The sequence below is a fragment of the Chrysemys picta genome, chromosome 8 (assembly GCF_011386835.1).
Source record: "Chrysemys picta bellii isolate R12L10 chromosome 8, ASM1138683v2, whole genome shotgun sequence".
Lineage (NCBI taxonomy): Eukaryota > Metazoa > Chordata > Testudines > Emydidae > Chrysemys > Chrysemys picta.
Genome location: NC_088798.1, coordinates 96811439 through 96832433, shown reverse-complemented (window position 1 = coordinate 96832433; position 20995 = coordinate 96811439). Strand labels below are relative to the sequence as shown.

General features: G+C 40.0%; 1 protein-coding gene across 15 annotated transcripts in view; it reads right to left on the bottom strand.

Moving 5' to 3' along the window:
- Nucleotides 1–10261, bottom strand: part of RAPGEF6 (Rap guanine nucleotide exchange factor 6) — a 238834-nt gene extending 228573 nt beyond the window's left edge. For 11 of the 15 annotated variants that reach the window (XM_065555927.1, XM_024100179.3, XM_024100177.3 and 8 more), the window contains exon 1: nt 8522–10261. In XM_065555927.1, coding sequence (XP_065411999.1) covers nt 8522–8590 — 69 coding nt within the window. In that variant the 5' untranslated portion in view covers nt 8591–10261. Of the gene's footprint in view, nt 1–709; nt 806–8521 lie in introns of those variants that run through there. The other 4 variants (XM_005297885.5, XM_065555928.1, XM_042850016.2 and 1 more) reach the window with 3 other exon arrangements.
- Nucleotides 10262–20995: the final 10734 nt, after the last annotated feature.

Genomic DNA, 20995 nt, shown 5'->3' with positions numbered 1-20995 from the left:
TTGCACTGTCCATGATGTATCACTTAATTATATTTATACTACAATAGCATCTAGAGGCCCAGGCTGAGATTGGGGCCTCTTTGTACTAGGCAAGGGTACAAACACATGGCAAGAGAGAATTGCTTACCCAAAGATCTTACAAATGAACTAGGATTAGGATAGGAGGAAAAACAGAGACACAGACAAGTGAAGTTGTAATATATCAGGTTAGTGGCAAAGGCAGGAACAGAATCTGGTTTCCTGAACCCCAGTCTAATGTCCTATTGACTAGACTATACTTCAGCCCCTAGGGTTGCCAATGCAGCACTACTTATGGTCATTAAATTCCCTTACTGTATTTAGTTAGGAGCAAGAGAAAATGAAGCTAAGGAAGAATCTCTTTGATTTTATTGGTTAAAGCCAATCTGTATCATTAAATTCCCAGAGCTGACCCATTCGTAGGCAACAACATTTTCCCCATATACCTAAGTCTCTCCATGGCAAGTCTTAAAAGCTGTGTCGGTCACTAATTTCAAGATGTGCCAAGACAGTCTCAGTTCTCTCTTCATACGATCATCCTGAACTCATTTATAAGACTGCTCCTAAGCCTGACAGCTATGGTTGTATATTGTACCAATGGTAATCTGATATAATAAATCCAAGAATTTAAGGGTGCTAAGGAATTTGTTCTTTTTCAGAGTTGGCATTACACGTTAGTTTTTCTACTTACATTCAGAGTACAGAGCAACTGCATAGTGGACAAAGCACAGGAACTCCCAAGCTTTTTTCCCAAAATTCAGCTACTAGTTCACCACGTCACCTTGAACAAAACATTTGAATTTTCTGCTTTTATTTCTCCCATGACATAGAATGGAGATAATACTGTTACCCCTTTTGACTCATGCATTTCACCAAAGATTCAGGATCTTGTAAGTTATTCCAATGAAGAGAAATTGGTGATGAGCTCAGGTGTTCCTTTGATGCAATCCTGTTTATTTAAGAAGAATGTGCAAAGCCCTTCAGGTTCTCTTCCAAAATCCTTTTTCCCTTTGGCAAACTTGCTCTAGTCTTTCTGGATTCACAGGCATAGGGGTTTTCCAATTAAGGGAATGTTCAGTCTGAGTTTTCATTTAAGAGAATCGATAGGGGTCTGGCTTATTTATGGTGGTTACATATGGTTAATACAGCTAAACAATGGGTCAGAGTTTATCCTCAATTCTTCCCTGCGGAGATCAGCTTGAATCTGGTCTGGTGAGTCCTTGTGGGCGGTGGAGGTTTACAAGCTGTCTTCCTCTCAGCAACTCTGTTGCAAGAGTCAGCTAACTCTGAGGCACAGCAGTATTCCGACTGGTTGCCACCCCTTCCTGTAACAAGTTCTCCCTTTTAAGCTTGCTTCTTCCATGCAGAGCAGGCTCTGCAGGTGCACCTATTTAGTACCAAAGATGCTCATTAGCCTTCTCCTGATTGGGATGGGGGAAAGCCCCATCATAGTTCTGTTTCCCTGAACACAGCAGGAAACAAATAATAAGAGCTTCTTTTCTCACTGATGTAAGCCCCTTTCAGACAGCATTCAGCCCTAAAAGCTCTGCTTTCTAGGCTTTTCTCAGGGCTACCCTCCTAATGCTTTACTAACATCCCTCAGAAAAAGATAAAAAGTATTTATTATTGCAAAACTAGATATGAGCAGTAGTGCTTACGTCCGTGTGACTCCAAAGATCAATTATTGCCACTCTCTGCTCTGATAACAATCTGTTCATGGTATAAAACTATGCTGCCAGGTATTTATTAATAGCAAACTGTCAACATATCACTCCCTGTTAGCAATTTCTTCCTTGACTTACTGATAAGCTATACATTGATTACAAAATTTGTTTTCAAAAGGTCCAAGTATGCAGCCTTGGAAGTTACCAAATGGATATCCATCTGAACAGATTTAATCCCTGGAAAACTGCAGTCTGTGCTGTTAAATTTGTATTAGTTATGAAACCTTTTGGTTGCAGGCTCACATACTTTCAAGTTAAAAGCCAATTAAATATAAAATCATTTTGAATTTAAACACTCCCAACATAATGAAGTGTGTGTGTGTGTGTGTGTGTATATATATATATATATATATATATATATATATATATATATATAGTTTGGCATTTTAAAGGTTTTTTTAATAGAGACTGTAATGAAAAGAAGGATGCATCTTGCATATTATCAATTTCAGTGCTAAATTTGGGTTAATATTGATTATAAAGTGTACCAGCCTGAAAGATGTTAAAGAAGCATTAAAATATATATATATATATATACACACACACACACACACACACACGTTGTGTCAGAATTTTGTGCTTAATAACTTCTAGTGGGCCAAAGCATGGACTCAGCTCTCGGCCTCAAGAAACAGACTGGATGAGTAGGGCAGCTATGTGAAGAGATTCAGCTTGTCTATACCAGGAAATTGAGTAGCGTAGTTATAAGGGAATAAACTTTCAAAGCAGTGTAATGATTCCAGTTATAGTGACCACATGGGGAGTTATCGTGTAATAGCTATTCTTACTATACTTGTGCTAGTCAATTTCCCATGTAGACAAACCCTTAGGCATGTGCTTAACTTTGGGTACTGTGAGTAGTCCCATTGATAAGCATGTACCTGAGCATTTGCAGGATCAGGATTCAGAACTGGTTATATTACTACTTGTTGTGTGGGGACTAGCTACCTCCTGATAGGACGAGGTTACCTTTGTAGTAGGTTCCCAACATATATTTTAAATGCCAGTTTCTATGATTAAGACTACCAAAATAGCACAGCTACAACATGGTGCATCCGGAAGTGAGATATTTTTGCACTAAATTATTACTGCCCTTCTTTCAGTTTGAGACCAAAATTCTCATTTCCATAAAAAAGGTTTTAAAAAGACAGAATAGAATTGGCACATTGCGCTCTAACAAAAGGAGGGCAAAGCAAGACATAGGAGTAAAAAAAAATGATGTCGGGAATCACATTTCCCTCTTGAGGCCCAGATACTAACATTAGAATTTTTATTAAATACAAACCAGAATCTGTAATTTAAGTTAACACAAAAGGTTTCTTTTTAGTTTTATAAGACATTTGTGAATGTCCAATACTATTTGCAGAGATTCAGATATTATTAAATAGCTTTTTAACATAGACCCTGTTCAGCGCAGTATAGCCATATAGCTTTCAAATAAAGTACTGATAAAATGGATTTTAACAAATACTACTCCCATATTTCACCTCCTAAGCTTACCAAAAATTAATAGAGGCATGAAAAAACTACTTTAAAATACCAGTTATTTCTAGAAACAAGAAGCAGATGTTCTCTTCTATTTGTCTCAGCTGTGCTGCAGTACAACAGAGTCTCTGTTATGCTGCCAGCAGTAATTTATATTTATTTATTTATTACAGCCATTTTATAGTGCCCATCACTGTAGTGTCTGGGTACACTAAAGTATATCGGTATGCTGTACATGATTCAGATTAATGCAAAAATATTTCTTATGTGTTGAAAAGCCAATATCCTGACACTTCCATCAGATACCTTTATTAATACAACTCTTGAGCAGATTACAGTGTGATATTTTTCCTTCCATTGTCTTAAAAAAAAGGGGGAGGGAGGAGGGAGAAGAAGAAAAACAGGTACTCCAAATAATAGGAGTACTAACATTAGCCCCCTTCTTCCTCCCAAAAAATACTGAAACAGAACATAGTACAAAAGGAGCCATATTACGTGCTTTTAAATTACAAACTAGTCTAAATCTCCAAAGGCAAATTAAGATTAATCTGCCATTATGGAGGGAATCCATAACAAGAACAAAGTCATCCAAAAATCTGTGCAAAAAGAGGGAACAGGGTCCATTGGAAAGAGAAGACAGTGAGAGCATAAGTCACCTCATATTTAAATTAATATTTTATCCTGCCAGCTCAGACACGATCTTTAGCCATTAAGCAACTCTCCATCTACATAACACTAACATCACAGCTTTTGTATGGATCAGACAAGGTACTCAGGGACTCAAACAAGTAAGAGACCTTTAAAGATGCTGCTTACACTGATGTAAACACTCACACACCCTCAATTTGTTTGAACAAATGACAATTCCTTCATTTAAAATATCCTCAAACTACACTGTTCAATATATACATTAGTAACACATGTAAAATATATACAGTGATATATTACATTGAAGAGCTAAGGCACTACAGGAAAGTACATCAAATACAATCTCCTCTGGTTGTAAAAGTTAAGGGTTCTGCATGTATAAACATTCCCCCTATTTAACACCAAGCTATCAGTAGGATCACCATGCCTGGAGTATTAGAAGAACAGCAAATCCTTCCCTCAAGTTCTTTTATATACTCATATTTCAAAATATTAAAATTTTTATACACATTTAAAATACTGTAAAGTAATAGACAAACATTTACAGACAAGGTTTCGTCAATGAACTATCAGGTATCGGGGCAAGATGGTTTCAATAACGAATCACACTAGTTGAGGATCTGTCCCCATGACAATAAACTGTGTGTCACAATGCAAATAAGTTTCTGTGCTTAATCATTCCATGACAACTCAGTGACTGATCACATGACTTTCCCATCTTAGTCAAAACACAGGATAAAACAAGGTTCCAAGTAATATATCATGTTTAGTAAAGTAAATTTAGGAATAGACATTTTAAAAGTTTTTCCACAAGACAGACAAAGCAGCAGCCTGCTTTGCTTCATACATGCAAATATTGCCATAAATATGGGATAAGGGGTCCATACTATCTTTAGGTTGGCAATACAAGCATGAGAGAGAGAGGAGAGAAAAGAATACCTTAGTATAACAGGACCACCAATACAAAGTATCTCCAACAGATCATCAAAATAATTACTAATTTGATATCTCAAAAGCAGGTTATAATGTTTTTCACAAGGAAATTAAAAATATGAATGCATGAAGTACCTACTCAAACAGGAATCAAGTGTCTACATGTTAGTACACAAGTTACGTATATAGACAATTAACAAGAATTGGAATGTTACCACAAGAATGAAATCTTGTTCCAGCACATAGATTTACCGTCACAAGAAACTGCACTATCAGGAATGAAAACCTTGATCATGAGTTGAACACAATGTGTCTCTACTATGCGACATCATCATCATAACAACAATAGGTTCTTGAAGTAGAGCAAGTTATATACACTTTACTAAAAACAATATAAATGTTTTTCTATTTCTATTTACAAAATATAAGAACAGTAACTTTCTGGCAAAATTGCTAATAACTATCTTAATTTGGATAGTTGAGCCACTCATGCATGAAAATTAACAAGCAGATTAGTTGTATGTTAGATATGAGTTTTCCAAAGAGACTTTTCTGTATCAGTAATACCACTTATGACACAGGAGATTATGTGCTAACAAATGAGGCTTTGATCTTGCAATGTGGGCAAGCAGACAATGCATTTAATTTCAAATTCTGGGCCTCAGAGAGAAAAAGTTACATTGTAACTTTGATTTTTTTTTAAATATTGATTAATAACACTATCAAGTTTAAATTTGGCAGCAACATTTTTTTTTTTTGAAAAACAAGTTCTTATAAAACCAAGCCTAACAGAAGTGCTTCAACAATTTTAAAAAATTCTATGAAATCTCTTATTTAAATATGTGTACTGTTCAAAATGCCAGCATTATCCCACTAAGAAAGTGAAATAGATTTCATTGATTTTCATTGTCCATGCTGAGAGACATGAAAAATATAAAGAACATAGACCCCAGTCTTGCAAAGATTTAAGCACACTTTAAGAATGAGTAGTCCCATTATGAAACAAGTGTATAAATCTTTACAAGATCAAGGTCAGTGACAAATTAACTAGTTGGGTATTTGTTTCTTTTACTTTTTAAATCACACCACCAAACTCTTCACCTGCACATAGCTCTACTGTAATCAATGGGGATCCACAGAGGGCAGCCCAAAAGCAGGATCAGGGCCTTGCATACTTGCAGAATATGATTTTTAATTCAACAAGATTAATGTCATGTTTATCGGATTAGTTTAAATTTATGTTTTTAGGGAGTTCTGTAATAATCAGTGGTACAAAAAAGAATCTTGGGCTGAATATAAAAGAATATTTCAAATATTTTACTCTAGTACTGCAAGAAAAATAGTATTTACACCTTGCAGCAAAAGTCTTAAGCATTATATGCTCCCAAAAACAAACCCATGAAGCAACACAGGATTTATTGTAAACAGGACCCTTCAATGTAGATGCCTGCCCCTGGATACTAGAACTAGGTCTAAAACATAAGAATGGTCATACTGGGTCAGAACAATAGTCAATCTAGCCCAGTGCCCTGTCTTCTGACAGTGGGCAATGCAGGATGCTTCAAGGGGAATGAAAAGAACAGGGTGATTATCAAGTGATCCATCCCCTGTTGACTAGTCCCAGCATCCAGACCAATAACCTGGCCAATAACCAGGTATGGACCTATATTCTGTGACCTTATCAAATTCTTTTTTTAACCCAGTTATAATTTTGGCCTTCACAATATCCCCTGGAAACGAGTTCCACAGGTTGATAGTGTGTACTTCCTGTTGTTTGTTTGAAACTTGCTGCCTATTAATTTCATTGTATGACCCCTGGTTCGTGTGTTAAATGAAAGGGTAAATAATACTTCCTTATTCATTTTCTTCACACAATTAAGACCTCCATCATATCCTCCTTTAGCTGTCTCTTTTCCAATCTGAACAGTTTCATTATTCTTAATTTCTCCTTATATAGAAGCTGTTCCATAGCCTTAATAATTTTTGTTGCCCTTCTCTGTACCTTTTCCAATTATGTCTTTTTTAAGATGGGGTAACCAGAACTGCACACAGTATTCAAGGTGTAAGTGTATCATGGATTTAGATAGTGGCATTATGATATTTACTGTCTTATTATCTATCCCTTCATAATGGTTCCTAACATTGTTAGTTTTTTTGATTGCCACTGCACATTGAGCACATCAAGCAGATGTTTTCAGAGAACTCTCTACAAAGTCTCCAAGATCTCTTTCTTGAGCGACCACATGGGGAGTTATCCCCATCATTTTGTACATATAGTTGGGATGATGTTTCCCAATATGTATTATTTTGCATTTATTAACATTGAATTTCATATGCCATTTTGTTGCTCAGTCACCCTGTTTTGTGAGATCCCTTTGTAACTCTTCACAGTCTGCTTTGGACTTAACTATCTTGAGTAATTTTGTACAATCTGCAAACTCTGTCACCTCACTGGTCACCCATTTTCCAGATCATATATGAATATATTGAACAGTATTGTGCCAGTACAGATCCGTGGGGGTCATCTAATGCTACAAATCGTGAATGGAAGAAGGCAGAAGAACAACAAAGGGTTAGAGCAAGAAAAAAAGTGACCGACCTACCAAACTAACCAAAAAACCAAAACCCATAACAACATCCTATCCCTTACAGACAGTGCCTCATCATTAATTCCAGCACCAGGAAGTGGAGTGGGGGGAGGGGGAGGGAGAGCAGTAAGAGGAGAATAAATCTCTCAATGGAAGGTAAATATAAAAATTGGAAGGATGCACGAATTGCTTAAAATGCATTAAACCTGTTTTTTAATCACTGTCACAGCTCAACACATTTCTAAAATGATCTCTGTAGCAGTACTCTTTATGTAGCCTTTTGATAATTAGCTCACAGAGATCAAGCAGGACATTTCACTTTCCATGAAGTATCAAGGGAGAACAGATGTTTCCCCATCTCAGAAGGATTCAAACATGGAACTGGAGTGAATCTTTTCATACTGCTCTTCAACTCTTGATCACATGGAAATTGCAGTAAGGCAAAAAGGCAAATGTAAGCAAACAAACCAAACCTCTCACTAATAAGCAAAAAGTGTCAAAAATACATTCCATGGTTGAAATTAACATCCCATAACGCTGCTCTTCTACAGTCTGTTGATCCCCAAAATATGGTTGATTAGAAGCTAATCACTTTAGTGGAACTCATTGTTTTAATGTAAATAGACAGTCCTGCAAATTTCTACTCTCCCACTCCCTGGGGAAGTGTCTCTTTTCAATACGCATATAAAAACTTTTTTTTTTTAAATTTGCATTATGGTGTTAGTGAGTAGATTATGTCTGGACTGGTAATTTGTCATGACAGTTTTGCAACACTGAAATAGGTATAATTTTTAAATGATGCACATCTGCCCCAAGCTCTATCTATCCCAATGAATTATTCCACTATCCATTTTGAAAATCATGATTTCACAAGTGCCTTGTGTTTCCTAAATGCATTCCATGCTGCTGAGTTTGAAAGGCCCTATTTAAAAAAAAAAAAAAAAAAGGATACTCACAATCGGAGGAATATTTCCTGCTCATAAAAAAAAAGGCGTCAATCCATGATGTCAGCACTGCAATTTTCACAAATGAAAAAAATATACCACTGAACTGCTGATCTATCTGGTAACATAGAAGAAAACTCAAGCAAAGAAACAAGTGAAAAGCAAATTAAAAATGCATTACCTCTTGAGTCCTTTCTGATGGTTTTTTTCGCAAAGCCTGTTTAATCTTGGGATCCACAGGAGAGGTCATTCTACTACTTTAATTCTCCAGTTATGAATTCCACAAAAATAGCTTATTACTTGGGAGGTGGGGGAGATGAAGTGATCCCTTCCAGGTCAAAAGGAAAGCAATGGAAACTTCAAGTTTAGATTTTGTTGTAAGCTTCTTTTTCAACCCCCTTCATTCCTCCCTGAATTTGGATGTAAACTTTGTGCCAGGCTTATGTTGTTCTTTCTGGCAGTCCAATGAAATCACTAATCTGGCAAATAACAGATTTCCTCGATTAGATGGAGCTCAGTTCCTCTGGTGCATTTCCCCTTTGCTTCTGCAGTTCCCAAAGGGTGGAAACAAACATCCAAAATTTCTTTTCATATCACATAACATTCAGAAAAATCTTTGGGCAAAAAAAGTAAAATGACGAAGCAATAGCAGTAAAAGTTTCTTCAGTCACCCAGGAGGATAATCCAGGAAATGGGGGAATCTCATCACTACATCAAACTCAACGGGAGGGTTGATTTTCAGGGAGATTCTGAGTGGTGGTTATTGATTTTTGGAAGGAGAACCAGTTGAGTGGCTTGCTGCATATGTTCTTGGGGTTGGGGCTGTTAGAGACAGGGTCCAGGTTTTGGAGGAGATAAGGTCAAATTTGGGGGTAACATGGGTTTCAGGAATATTTGGTATTTAGGGAGGGAAGGGGGAAGGGAAGGAAGTCAGGATTAGAGGAAGTGGTGAGTGGAGTCAGGCCAAAGGAAAAGCATGGGGGACTGGCTGGGCCAGTCTGGGGTGGATTTGAAGGGCAAGGCTTGGAGAAGTGGGGTGAATTGGGGGCAAAGGGCTTCCTGGGGGAGGTTCAAAGAGAAGTGGACTGGAAGGATCCAGGAATTGGGGGGTCAGTGATCAGGGATAGGTGAGTCTGGGAGGGGGGGTTCAGGAAAGGATCAATCCCGTGTGAGTGGGGGGAGGGTTAATGAATAGGGGCCTGAGGTCAGTCGGGAGAAGTAAGGTGCCAGTGATTATGGGCCAGTCACGGGTGGCGGCGGCCCGCGATGAAAGGCCGGAGACGGCCGTGCGTGGGGGCCAGGGTCACTGACGAGGGGCCGGGAGGGTGTCAGGGACGAGGGGCCAGGGTCGCTCGGGGAGGGCCATGCGGAGGCGCCGGGGAGGTCTGGGGCTCAGAGAAGCGGGATCCGTGGCAGGGGAGGAGGCCTGTGTAAGGGAGGTGCAGGGGGTTCCCGCTTCCCCCAAGCTGCTCACCAGGCGGCTGGCTCCTGCTCGGGGCTCCGGGCTCCCAGCTCAACGGCAGCACATGCGGGAGACGGAGGCAGCCGCCACATTCTCCCCGCAGGCGACCCGGCTCCCCATGCCCGGGGACCCCTGGCAGCGTCCCAGCCCCTCCGGCGCCGGCGAACGTGAGGCGAAGTCTCGGGACGCGGGCGGGCTAGATGGAAGTTACCGGTCGGAGTTGGTCTCCCTCAGCCCGCCTGCTTGCAGGAGCCCTGGCTGACTAACTGTGAATCCCCTTCGGTCCAATGAAGAAGGTGAGCGGGCGGGCGATTAGTGTCGCGCGCGGGGAAGAACCCAGACTATCCTCTGGGGCATACAAGCGGCCCACCGAGGATTCAACCTAACACGCCCCGGACGCAGTTTCCCCTGCCGTCTACCTCGATTGGAAATTTGGCCCCGAGAAAAACCAGCGAAAGCGGGCGCGTAACACTGTGTATTAGCGAGAAGGGCGGTGGAAAGGAGGTGGACCCCGGCGTGGGGAAGGGGCGGTGATTGGGCGTGGTGACAGCACGTTCCGCCCTATCCCGGAGATTGAAGGAGGAGCTGAGATTCAAAGCCCCAACTGGAAGCATCGCGAGGGTGGATGCCCAAGGAGGGAGGGGTGTGCGCATGCGCAGTTGGAAAGCCTAAGCGTCAGCCTGAAAGGGGTGGAGGGCCGGGCTGGGTCTTTCGCTGACTCTGTAGCCGAAGAGGAACGTGGGGTTCCTGGGGGGGCTCCCAGGAGGCGGGTTGTCGGGGGGCATGAGGGGCCCCGCAGCGCCTCCGCCCCGGGGAGTGAGGAGTTGGGCTGCCTGTTAGTCCCCTGGCTCCAGGCGGTGAGAAAGGCGCCGCACGCTGTGAGACTGGGTGAGAGTGAGGGGCTTGTCTGCGCTGGCAGCAGCGCTGTGGGTGCTGCCCGCCGCCGCTCCGCCCCCACTGCAGGTTCTCAGACTTTTGGACCAGTGACCCCTTTCACACAACAAGCCTCTGAGTGCGACCCCCCCCCCCCTTTATCAATTAACACTCAAGGAGCTAATAGAGAAGGTATCTGAGCCTCTAGCTATTAGCGTTGGCTTGCTAAACCCAGGGTTGTGAGTTCAATCCTTGAGGGGGCCACTTAGGGATCTGGGGCAAAAATCAGTACTTGGTCCTGCTAGTGAAGGCAGGGGGCTGGACTTGATGACCTTTCAAGGTCCCTTCCAGTTCTAGGAGATATATCTATCTCCATATACTATATTATCTTTGGAAAATCATGGGAGACAGGAGAGATTCCAGAAGACTGGAAAAGGGGCAAGTATAGTGCCCATCTATAAAAAGGGAAATAAAAACAACCCAGGAAACTACAGACTAGTTAGTTTAACTTCTGTGCCAGGGAAGATAATTAAGGAAATCATCCGCAAACCCTTGGAAGGTGGTAAGGTGATAGGGAACAGGCAGCATGGATTTGTAAAGAGCAAATCGTGTCAAACCAATCTGATAGCTTTCTTTGATAGGATAACGAGTCTTGTGGCTAAGGGAGAAGCTGTGGATGTGGTATACCTAGACTTTAGTAAGGCATTTGATATGGTCTCGCATGATATTCTTAACGATAAACTAGGCAAATACAATTTAGATGGGGCTACTATAAGGTGGGTGCATAACTGGCTGGATAACCATACTCAGAGTTGTTATTAATGGTTCCCAATCCTGCTGGAAAGGCATAATGAGTGGGGTTCTGCAGGGGTCTGTTTTGGGACCGGCTCTGTTCAATATCTTCATTAACGACTTAGATATTGGCATAGAAAGTACGCTTATTAAGTTTGCGGATGATACCAAACTGGGAGGGATTGCAACTGCTTTGGAGGACAGGGTCATAATTCAAAATGATCTGGACAAATTGGAGAAATGGTCTGAGTTAAACAGGATGAAGTTTAACAAAGACAAATGCAAAGTGCTCCACTTAGAGGAAAAAAATCAGTTTCACACATACAGAATGGGAAGAGACTGTCTAGGAAGGAGTACAGCAGAAAGGGATCTAGGGGTTATAGTGGACCACAAGCTAAATATGAGTCAACAGTGTGATGCTGTTGCAAAAAAAGCAAACATGATTCTGGGATGTATTAACAGGTGTGTTGTGAGCAAGACATGAGAAGTCATTCTTCCGCTCTACTCTGCTCTGGTTAGGCCTCAGCTGGAGTATTGTGTCCAGTTCTGGGCACTGCATTTCAAGAAAGATGTGGAGAAATTGGAAAGGGTTATTCCTTATTGCGCCTACCACTAAGAGAGAAAAAAGCAGGATCTCCAACTCACTAATACTTTCATGCATCAGGTGTCACTTGGAGGACTTCTGTCCACATACTGACCAGGCCCAATTTACTAAATTTGAGAACACAGCATTGCAGCCATATAAACCATGTTTGGCCCCGTTCTCTAATCTTCCCTACGGGTGACTAGAAATGTTTAAGTGTTAGAATAGAGTAAAGTGGAATTGAGCCCTGTACCCATAAAATCTTTCATTTGCATCTAGTATTTGAAATTAAAATCCTGATTATTGTTACCTCCTATTCTAGCTGTGTGGCTTAGCAGTAATCAAAATATCCCAGGAATATATAATCCATATAGGAATTAAAATGAGTAGAATAAGTGCTACTTGCTTTCTCATGCAGTCTTATGGTATTGTAATTTATTAAAACCAGAAGAGACATCCTAGAGTAACTAGGATCAGTTGGCATATTCAGTAGGAATGAAAGTCTGTATTTTAATTTGTGTATCTCATTACACCTGTTAAACAAGTTTTTTCTAACTCACAAAAACCTGATTTTGGTTACCACACAGCTAATAACTGCTGCAGTTATTTCAGTGGCTATTTTAGCCGTCAAGTTTACTTTCCAAAAAAATCTTGAGAATTTTCGGCACAGAAGAAGTGAGTGGCATGATCTCTTCTAGTTACTGGTATAAGATACGTGTCTCTACACAGTAAAAGCTACACAGGTCAAAGAAGCTTTCACATGAGTAATGCTGGGGCTGGTTTTAAAGTATGTGGTCAAGTAGAAAGTTTATTCATAATGAAAAAGGAAAACTTTACTTCATTTTAAAGCATAAGTGTTTACTGAACGTCATTATAATTTGCATTCATTCCAAAGGAAAAAGAACAAAGCATAATATGTCATCTTTTTATGCTGAAAAACATATTAGGGAGAAGGATCAAGACCATCACAGGTGTTTTTCTAGAATGGGTTCTGCTTTAAGGTAAGATTTTCAGTCTTTAACCTCTGAGTCTACAAAGATAAGTTAATGCATGAAGAGATGCCTACTGTTCCCCTTTGTCCTGCTAAAACAGCTTCTGACAGAAAAGGATATGTTCTTTCAGTTATTCAGTTTCCACAGACTCTCGCAAAGCCATTTTCTAATCTCATGCCTTTCAACACCATGCACACACTGCAAATTCTTTCAGTGTGGAAGACAGGTTCCTCACCGCTCCCAACTAGAATATATATATCAATTGCATACAAATTGCAATTAATTCTGTACATTTCTGTGTACATTTCTTGTTGCCTGTAAATGTTTACTACAGCCTGGCAATTTGGTTCCTCTATTTCCCAAATGCACAAGTATATTATGGCTCAGTAAGCTGAGAACATTGTTTTTATGATGGTTTAACTTTGAAAATTCCCTTGAGAAGTTAATTCAAGTGATCGTTTTTGGTTAAGCCTGAACAGTGTGCTCACTCTTCAAAACCCAAGTATCTACGTGTTCTCTGCCCCCAACAATTTACAATCAAAGGCCAGGTCTGCACTACAAACTTGCACAGCTCCGCCATGTAGCGCTTCTGGTGAAGATACTCTAAGCTGATGTGAGAAAACACTCTTCCGTCGGCTTAATAACTCCAGCTCTGCAAGAGGCGGTAGCTATGTCAGCGGGATAAGCTCTTCTGCCCGTGTAGTGCTGTCTACAGAGGATGTTAAGGTAGATATAACTATGTCGCTCGGGGGTGTGAATTTTCACCCCCCCGAGCGACGTAGTTATACCAAAGTGTGTAGTGTAGACCTGGCTTAAATAACAGACAAAGTGTTTTGGGAGACCCAAAGGGAGGAGTTGCTTTAAATACAGTTTTAACATGCATTCTTGTGTTGGATGCATTGTTTAGTGTGAATGTCTAAACTGTAGGTGTAAGGCAATCACAATAGCTTTTACATTTTCATGCAATTTTTGCCCCTGCAAAGTTTAGCCTTTTTATGAAATGTGACATCAGTTGCTTTTTGTATCAAATTCACTTTTTTGTCATATTTGGATGTGAAAGTTAATCTTTGTATGAATAAAAATTTGAAATTCAAAATTTCAAACTAAAGTTGTTCCAGAAACTGTAAAATTTCACCATTCTTTCCGTAAAATAAAAACTCTGTGAAAAGCTCCGATCGATTTTGAGACTTGCAAATTCCACCAATAATATTTCCACACTGCCCTAATGTTTATCCCCTCTGGGGCTAAATTTACCACCTCAGTTGTGCTCCCAGCTCTTTTAGTCAGAGAAGCCAGAGTCTGGAAATCAAACCTATGTCACCTAAATGCTAGTGTCATATATTCAACTTGAACTTTATAATTGATTTATCTTTAGTCTGCAGACCATAAAAAGCCCCTGATCTTGCAATGAGCTTTGTGCAGACAGATCTCGGTATCCACATTCAGCATCATTATTGTCAATGAGGTTGTGTCTGAATGTGGGAGTCCACCTACATGCAGCTCACTGCAGGATTAGGGCCTAAGTGATGAGATAATTTCAAAATAAAAACATTGAAATAAGATCAAACCAAGTTCCACTAAGGAAATAGATTATAACAAAAAGTGATATAAGAAAAATTCATGCAGTAGTATCTATCCTTGTATAGGTAGATTTGGGGGTCACCTAACCATTTTGTTTACATACATCTTTTACTTGAGTTTCAATGCAAAGTACAGTATCAAATATAGATTTCAAGAATTAAAATGAATGAGATTATTGTAACATAAAACATTTAAAACTAAAAAAAGCTTTCCCTTTTTTAAACAGTTTAAAAATGACATTGCTTTCCACACACAGATTTTGCCAGAAGTATAAGACTAGAAAGCCATTTACATCTCAATAATTATAGAGATAAGCATTAAAGCTGAAGAACAACGATTTGGTTGTAATCAGCTACAACACCAAACTGAAAAAAAATAAGGCGTAGCAATGTTTTACATATGGGGTATATAAGGAGAATTCATGCTTTATCTTAAATTGTGAGGTTCCTTGCTTTTTATGTTCCCTGTCACACATCCTTAACTTTCTCTAATGTGGTGACTGCTAGTGTGAATGTACTGTGAATACAGTAAGTACTAAGACTGAAGGGCCTTGAGACCACATTAACATGCAAGGAGACAAGGATGACAAGTTGCAGCTGCTCACTGAAAAAGAGCAAACGAAATATCTCTGGCATGGAATGATTAAGCAAATCATATATGTCTTACAGTTTGACAGAAAGAAACATAGCTCTTTACAGTGCAAGCAGTTTATGACATGTCTGTAGGAATAGATGGAATTTATGAAAAACATGGTTATGGTTAATAATTCCTATTTTTAATCTGCTATCCAACTATTAAATCATTTGGTTGATTGCTTGTAGAATAAGAAGGAGAATTTTCACTTACAATCCAAAAAAAGTTAGAAATGATTTACTAAAGCAAACATTAGATAACTAGATTCACTTACTGACATTCCTAACAAAACAGTGACTATCCAAGTACACAGCACATCTGAAAGGTGCCAGTGTGAAAGCTGTGGAAATTGCAGTCCTTTATTTATGTACAGTGGTAGTGCCTTTCTCCCCCACCAACCCTCCTGCTCTTCCCCCCACACAAACCGTTTTCCTTCCAACTCAACCTGAAGAGACCAACTCTGTAAAGTACACCTCTACCCCGATATAATGCGACCCAATAGAACAAGAATTCTGATATAACGCGGTAAAGCAGTGCTCTGGGGTGGGGGGCTGCGCACTCCGGCGGATCAAAGCAAATTCGATATAACGCGGTTTCACCTTTTTCGCGATAAGATTTTTTGGCTCCCGAGGACAGCGTTATATCAAGGTAGAGGTGTATTGTATTCTGATGAATCACTCAACTGGCATGCCAACTGTAATTATATTGGAGATCTAAGCATCTGCCCATTAGGTACTAGACTAAGGTCACCAACCTGCCATCCAACTACCAAACTGTATCAAATTTGAAAAGGTGAATTTACTAGTTAAAGGTCCATTACTAATTCCCTGAATCACCTCGTTTGCCTCCAAGCACATTTCAGTGTACAGAATTCTAACTAGTTTAGGAGATAGCAGGGACTGACAAGTGCTTTGACAGTTTAGCTATAAAACACTATCTAAAATATAATCAGCTGCCATCCTCAAAGCTGAAAGACAATGAAAGAACTGCTATCCTAAGCAGAGGTATGCATACAATAATTAAGCAGTTCCATTTCTTTTGTTTGAAATGTGTTCATAATAAATCTCGCTACTTTAAAATTCTTGTGCCATTTTCCTTGTTTATTATACAAAGCCTATGATATTTTATTGCTCCCTCAGTACTTTGACAAAAAAAGCATATGGGTCTGTTTAGATATTTGAGGTACCCATCAACAGAATACAGATGTCCACTTTCTGGGGGTTGGGGGAGGATTGATAAGAAACATTCTGTGTTCTATTGACTACATTGTTTGCCTTGCCTTTGCCATTAAGATCAAGGTTATCTCTAGCAAGAATATTTTCTTGAATTGTTCACTGGATACCCTTTGCTTTTGTTCTTATAACCATCAGGAAAGAGAGAGAGGATTTGGCATGGATAAATGTGAATATTAAAAAATAGCATTCCCTTTCCACAGGTAACATTGCTCATCACTTATAATTCAGTAGCCAAAAACCAACACATCCCGTACTCTAAGCTGCAGCATCCCTTCTAGTCCCTCATGGGCCTCCCTTAAGAAGAGCAATTCCCAGTGCTGCCAAATTATGAAATGATTTTATAAGTATCCCAACTTTTGTGAATAGTAGCTGTTATCATATAGCTGCTCAGGAGAGAGGATGCAGTGTTAATTGAATAATTATTTAGAAAGGCAGGAAGCCAAACACATGTTCTACCTATTGCCACCATTGTGGTTATCCAGGACATTTATACATAGATAGCACTTCAGCTGATACTGTTAATCTGTCAAAAGAACTGAGTACACCATGTGGTGAACTTCCTCACCGAAGAGTCCATCAAAACAGAATTCTGTCCAAAAAAAAAAATTAAGAGCTCTTTTCCAGTAGCTCCAACAGAACCAAAGTGATGTAATTTGAATAACCCCTCTACGCATGACAAGAAGAAGAAAAACCAGTCAGAATAACCATAATAAACCACCTTCCTGAGAATGAATAACCAACCACTGACATAACGTTTCTGTGGTGCAATGGATTACCTTTTCTACTTTTAATTTGTGAAATAATTCAAAGTACCAGCAAAACATTTGAACAAGGAGCAAAGCTGCAATATGCTTTTAAATGATAGTTTGGAGCAGGGAGTGGTGTTAAATGATATCTTGTACCAGTGGTAACTCTTTTGGTATCTGATAAGAGTACATACATTTTGCAATTTAAAAATATTCCCATCTTCTTTTCTCTTTAGTAATGGAAATATACGCCAGTATAGGCCAGACTGGAGGGAATAACCAAGGGACCCTCAGTGCTGCTGCAGGATATTTCTTGCCACTTTTGGGAAGCTATAGTAGCCCCTTTGCTCACTCCTTTCCTCAGCACCCTCACCCACACACCAAAGAGAAATTAGAACTCAGATAACCAGCTGGCAGAATGGGAGAGAAAGCAAAAGTGAACTTGTCTATGCAGAAGCCAAGGGGGTCAGTTCTAGAAGCTAGTGGAGCTGCTGCAATGCTCCTGCTTCTGTTACATAGATATAGATATATATGCATTGCTTAATTAGACAAACAAGTAAAATGATTTCATAGACTGAGTACAGAGCTGGGAGCCAGGAACTCCCAACTTGCTGTATGGTCTTGGAAAAGTCATGTAGGCCAAAATTTTCAAAAGCAGACTTTGATTTGGAGTGTGAGACTTGGACACTGACTCTGGATTTGATTCTTAGAGGTGCTGAGTACACACAGGTCCCATTAACTTTAATTGGATTGTCAGCACTCAGCTTCTTCAAAAACTCAAGCCCTAGCTGTCTCAAGTTGGATATCTGAAAATTGAAGCCACCTTGGGGGTCTTAAATAGAATCCACTGATTTTGTCCATCTTCTCTTGACATGCATCTTTGTTATTCTCTATTATCTGTACTCCAGCTTTTACTGGTATTCAAGAAGTAATGAGATACTTAGTTACCCCACCCAGGCATGAGCACATAATATGAAAATAGGCAGCACAATTAAACTATTAAAATCTCAATCCAAAGGTTCTAGTCTTCATATGCAGAAACATACCGCTCACATGATGCCAGTAGAACAGAGCAAGTCGCCTTTCAGCATGCAAAATCATGTTTATTTTTAACTAAAAAAAATCTGCAACTGACTTTTCTTCCATTTTGCATTTTTTCCCTTCCCACTATTATATCTCGTGGCCTTGTTAAAGCCATACAGTAATTCCACATCACAGTAGGTGTAAAAGCAATGGGCCGGATCATGTCCCTGAGAATTTCAGCCCCATTTCTGAGCCCATGAAGGCCTCTTCAGTGCTGGGGTAGGAGGATATAGAGTTGAGATTGTCCAGGCTAGGAGATGGGCATCTTCTCTTCTCTGCCCCACAGACATTAGTCAGAAACAACAATATAGCCTAGGGCTCCCTTGCACTTCTGAGGGTGCTGGAGGCAGTTGGGCCAGGAGGAGACCTTGACAGAATTGTTCTCATGGAGTCATGCTGCTAGAGAGCTGGAATTAGGGGAACAATGGATCCCAAAGCCAGTGCATAGACTTAGAACCTCCAGACAGATGACCCTGGCCTCCTGTGGATCCACCAGATTTGGGGTGGGTCCCATGGCCTTTTCCTGGAGGGTGGCAAACCCTGCCCTTACCCTTATGATCCACGTGGTAGGAGAAACACTCCGCTAGTGGATTTTTGCACAGGAGGAGATGCTATGACTAACATTAAGTAGTGGAGTTGGGGGCATGAGGGGTGTTACTCTGTACTTTACTTTTCAGGGAGGTGATCATATGGTTATATTTTGCTTTTTAATAATCCAGCCCATTTCTGCTGTGAAAAGGAGCACTGTGCTATATGGCTTTCTCTCTTGAATGAAAGGAAGCAGTGTATACAGAGCACAGTAACAATTTCTATTAGTGTAATTTATCAGCAAAAGTAAAGAGCAGTGGAAATACCAGCAAAACAGAAGCTAGAAGGAGGTCATATGACTCTATGAATCATAATCTGTTGCAAACTATCAAAGACTCTGTTCAGTGCACCACTGAGCAAAACCAGCTGGCACTTAGAGTATCCAATTATATCCCTAGATGTAAAAAATTGCTCCTGCTTAAGGCAGAATTAGCAGCTCTTAATTTTTAAATTCAGAAGCATGAGATTTCACAGCATCATAATAGAAAACATCAGAAAAACTAAGCACAAATAGATCAGTCAATCTGAACAACAGTTCTTATATTGAGTCAAAGGACTCTTCATTTCATTTCAGTTTGAGAGGTGTTTCAAGAGCTGCAGAGTTTGGAATTCCCAAAACTCAAGAATCCAGTGTGAACTTTGTATTTACACATTAATGGAAGCATGTCTAGGTAGGTATTCACTAGTTTAATTAAAAAGAGGGAGTCCACTGAAAGTTATGTAAGGACCCTGTCTGGTCTGAAGGAAATAAACTTAATTCCACAAATACTCTAAAGCCAATAACAGTATTAACAAGGGAAGACAACTTTTATAAATGTCAGTTTAAATTTTATACCAGAAAGTTTCCTTTGACTGCACTGGGGGCAGCATCAAGACCACTGCAATTTTGTATTCAGATATCATGCATGAATTGGCCTATAATTATCTTACCCCCTCTGAAACCATTACTAATACTCTGAGCAGTCAGAGAGTATACTGGACAGAGAAACAGGCAGTGATGTTACTAACACATACCTGAAAATTGGAGTTTTTCCAAACTCAGAGTAATTTTCTCTAAGATTTGGCTAGCGGGCAGATTCTTTTCAAGGAAATCTGCATTGCATTTAAGCAATTGCCTTTCATTTCTTTGGTCCTCCACTATAAAATTGCCTTTGCAATAAAAAAAAACTTTTTTTATATAGTAAGTTTGAATCTGACCAGTACGGTGCTATTTTGTGGACTACTAATTGAGTCTGACTCCAAGAGAGCATTATAACTATGCTGCATTTTGCAAGAAGGTAACAAAGGAAGTGGAAACCATTGCTCAAATGCCAGTTAAGGAGACATTAAGTCAACAGTGACCACCCGTAAGACTTTTCCAGGCATGGTCTAAAGGCAGGTGGGGCATAAAACGGGTAAAGATCAAGAAGATAAGAGTCCTGTAATAGAAGAGGATAATCAGAAACTACAGAAAATAATAATAAGATACTAAGATATAAGAAGAATAAGATAATAAGATACTAAGAAAATACAGAGCAGTGGAAGCCCAGGAACTGGAAAGTGCGGTAGGCAGGTAGAGTCAGGGGAGGAGTTACATACTTAGCTTTTCCAAGTACTAAACTAAGTACTAAACCCAGCTGTCAGTCTTGTTGGCCATTGGAGCAGGAAGTGGCCACAGAGCAAGTGAACCATAATGATGTAACTAATTTGACACCTTGATTGCAAGTGGTCAGTGGCTAGGGTGAGGTACATTTTTAGGGGTGGAGGGGGAAGCTGACACTGATACTGCCTGTGTTGTACTTATTCTGTAAATACAGGACTTTGTCTACAGTTCTTTCAGGATACATCTACACAGCAGCTGGGAGAGGGATTCCCACCTAAAGGTAGAAATACACATGGTAGCTGTGCTTGAGCTGGTACCTAAAAATGGTGAGGACATGGTGGCATGGGTGGCCGCTGGGGCTAACCTCCAGAGTACATACCCAGAAGGTCAGGCAAGATTGCAGCTAACCCAAGCCAGAGCCTGTCTACACTGCTAATTTTAGCATGCTAGATCAAGCAGAGGTAGTGCATGTACATCTACCCAAGATGGGAATTACACCTCTCAG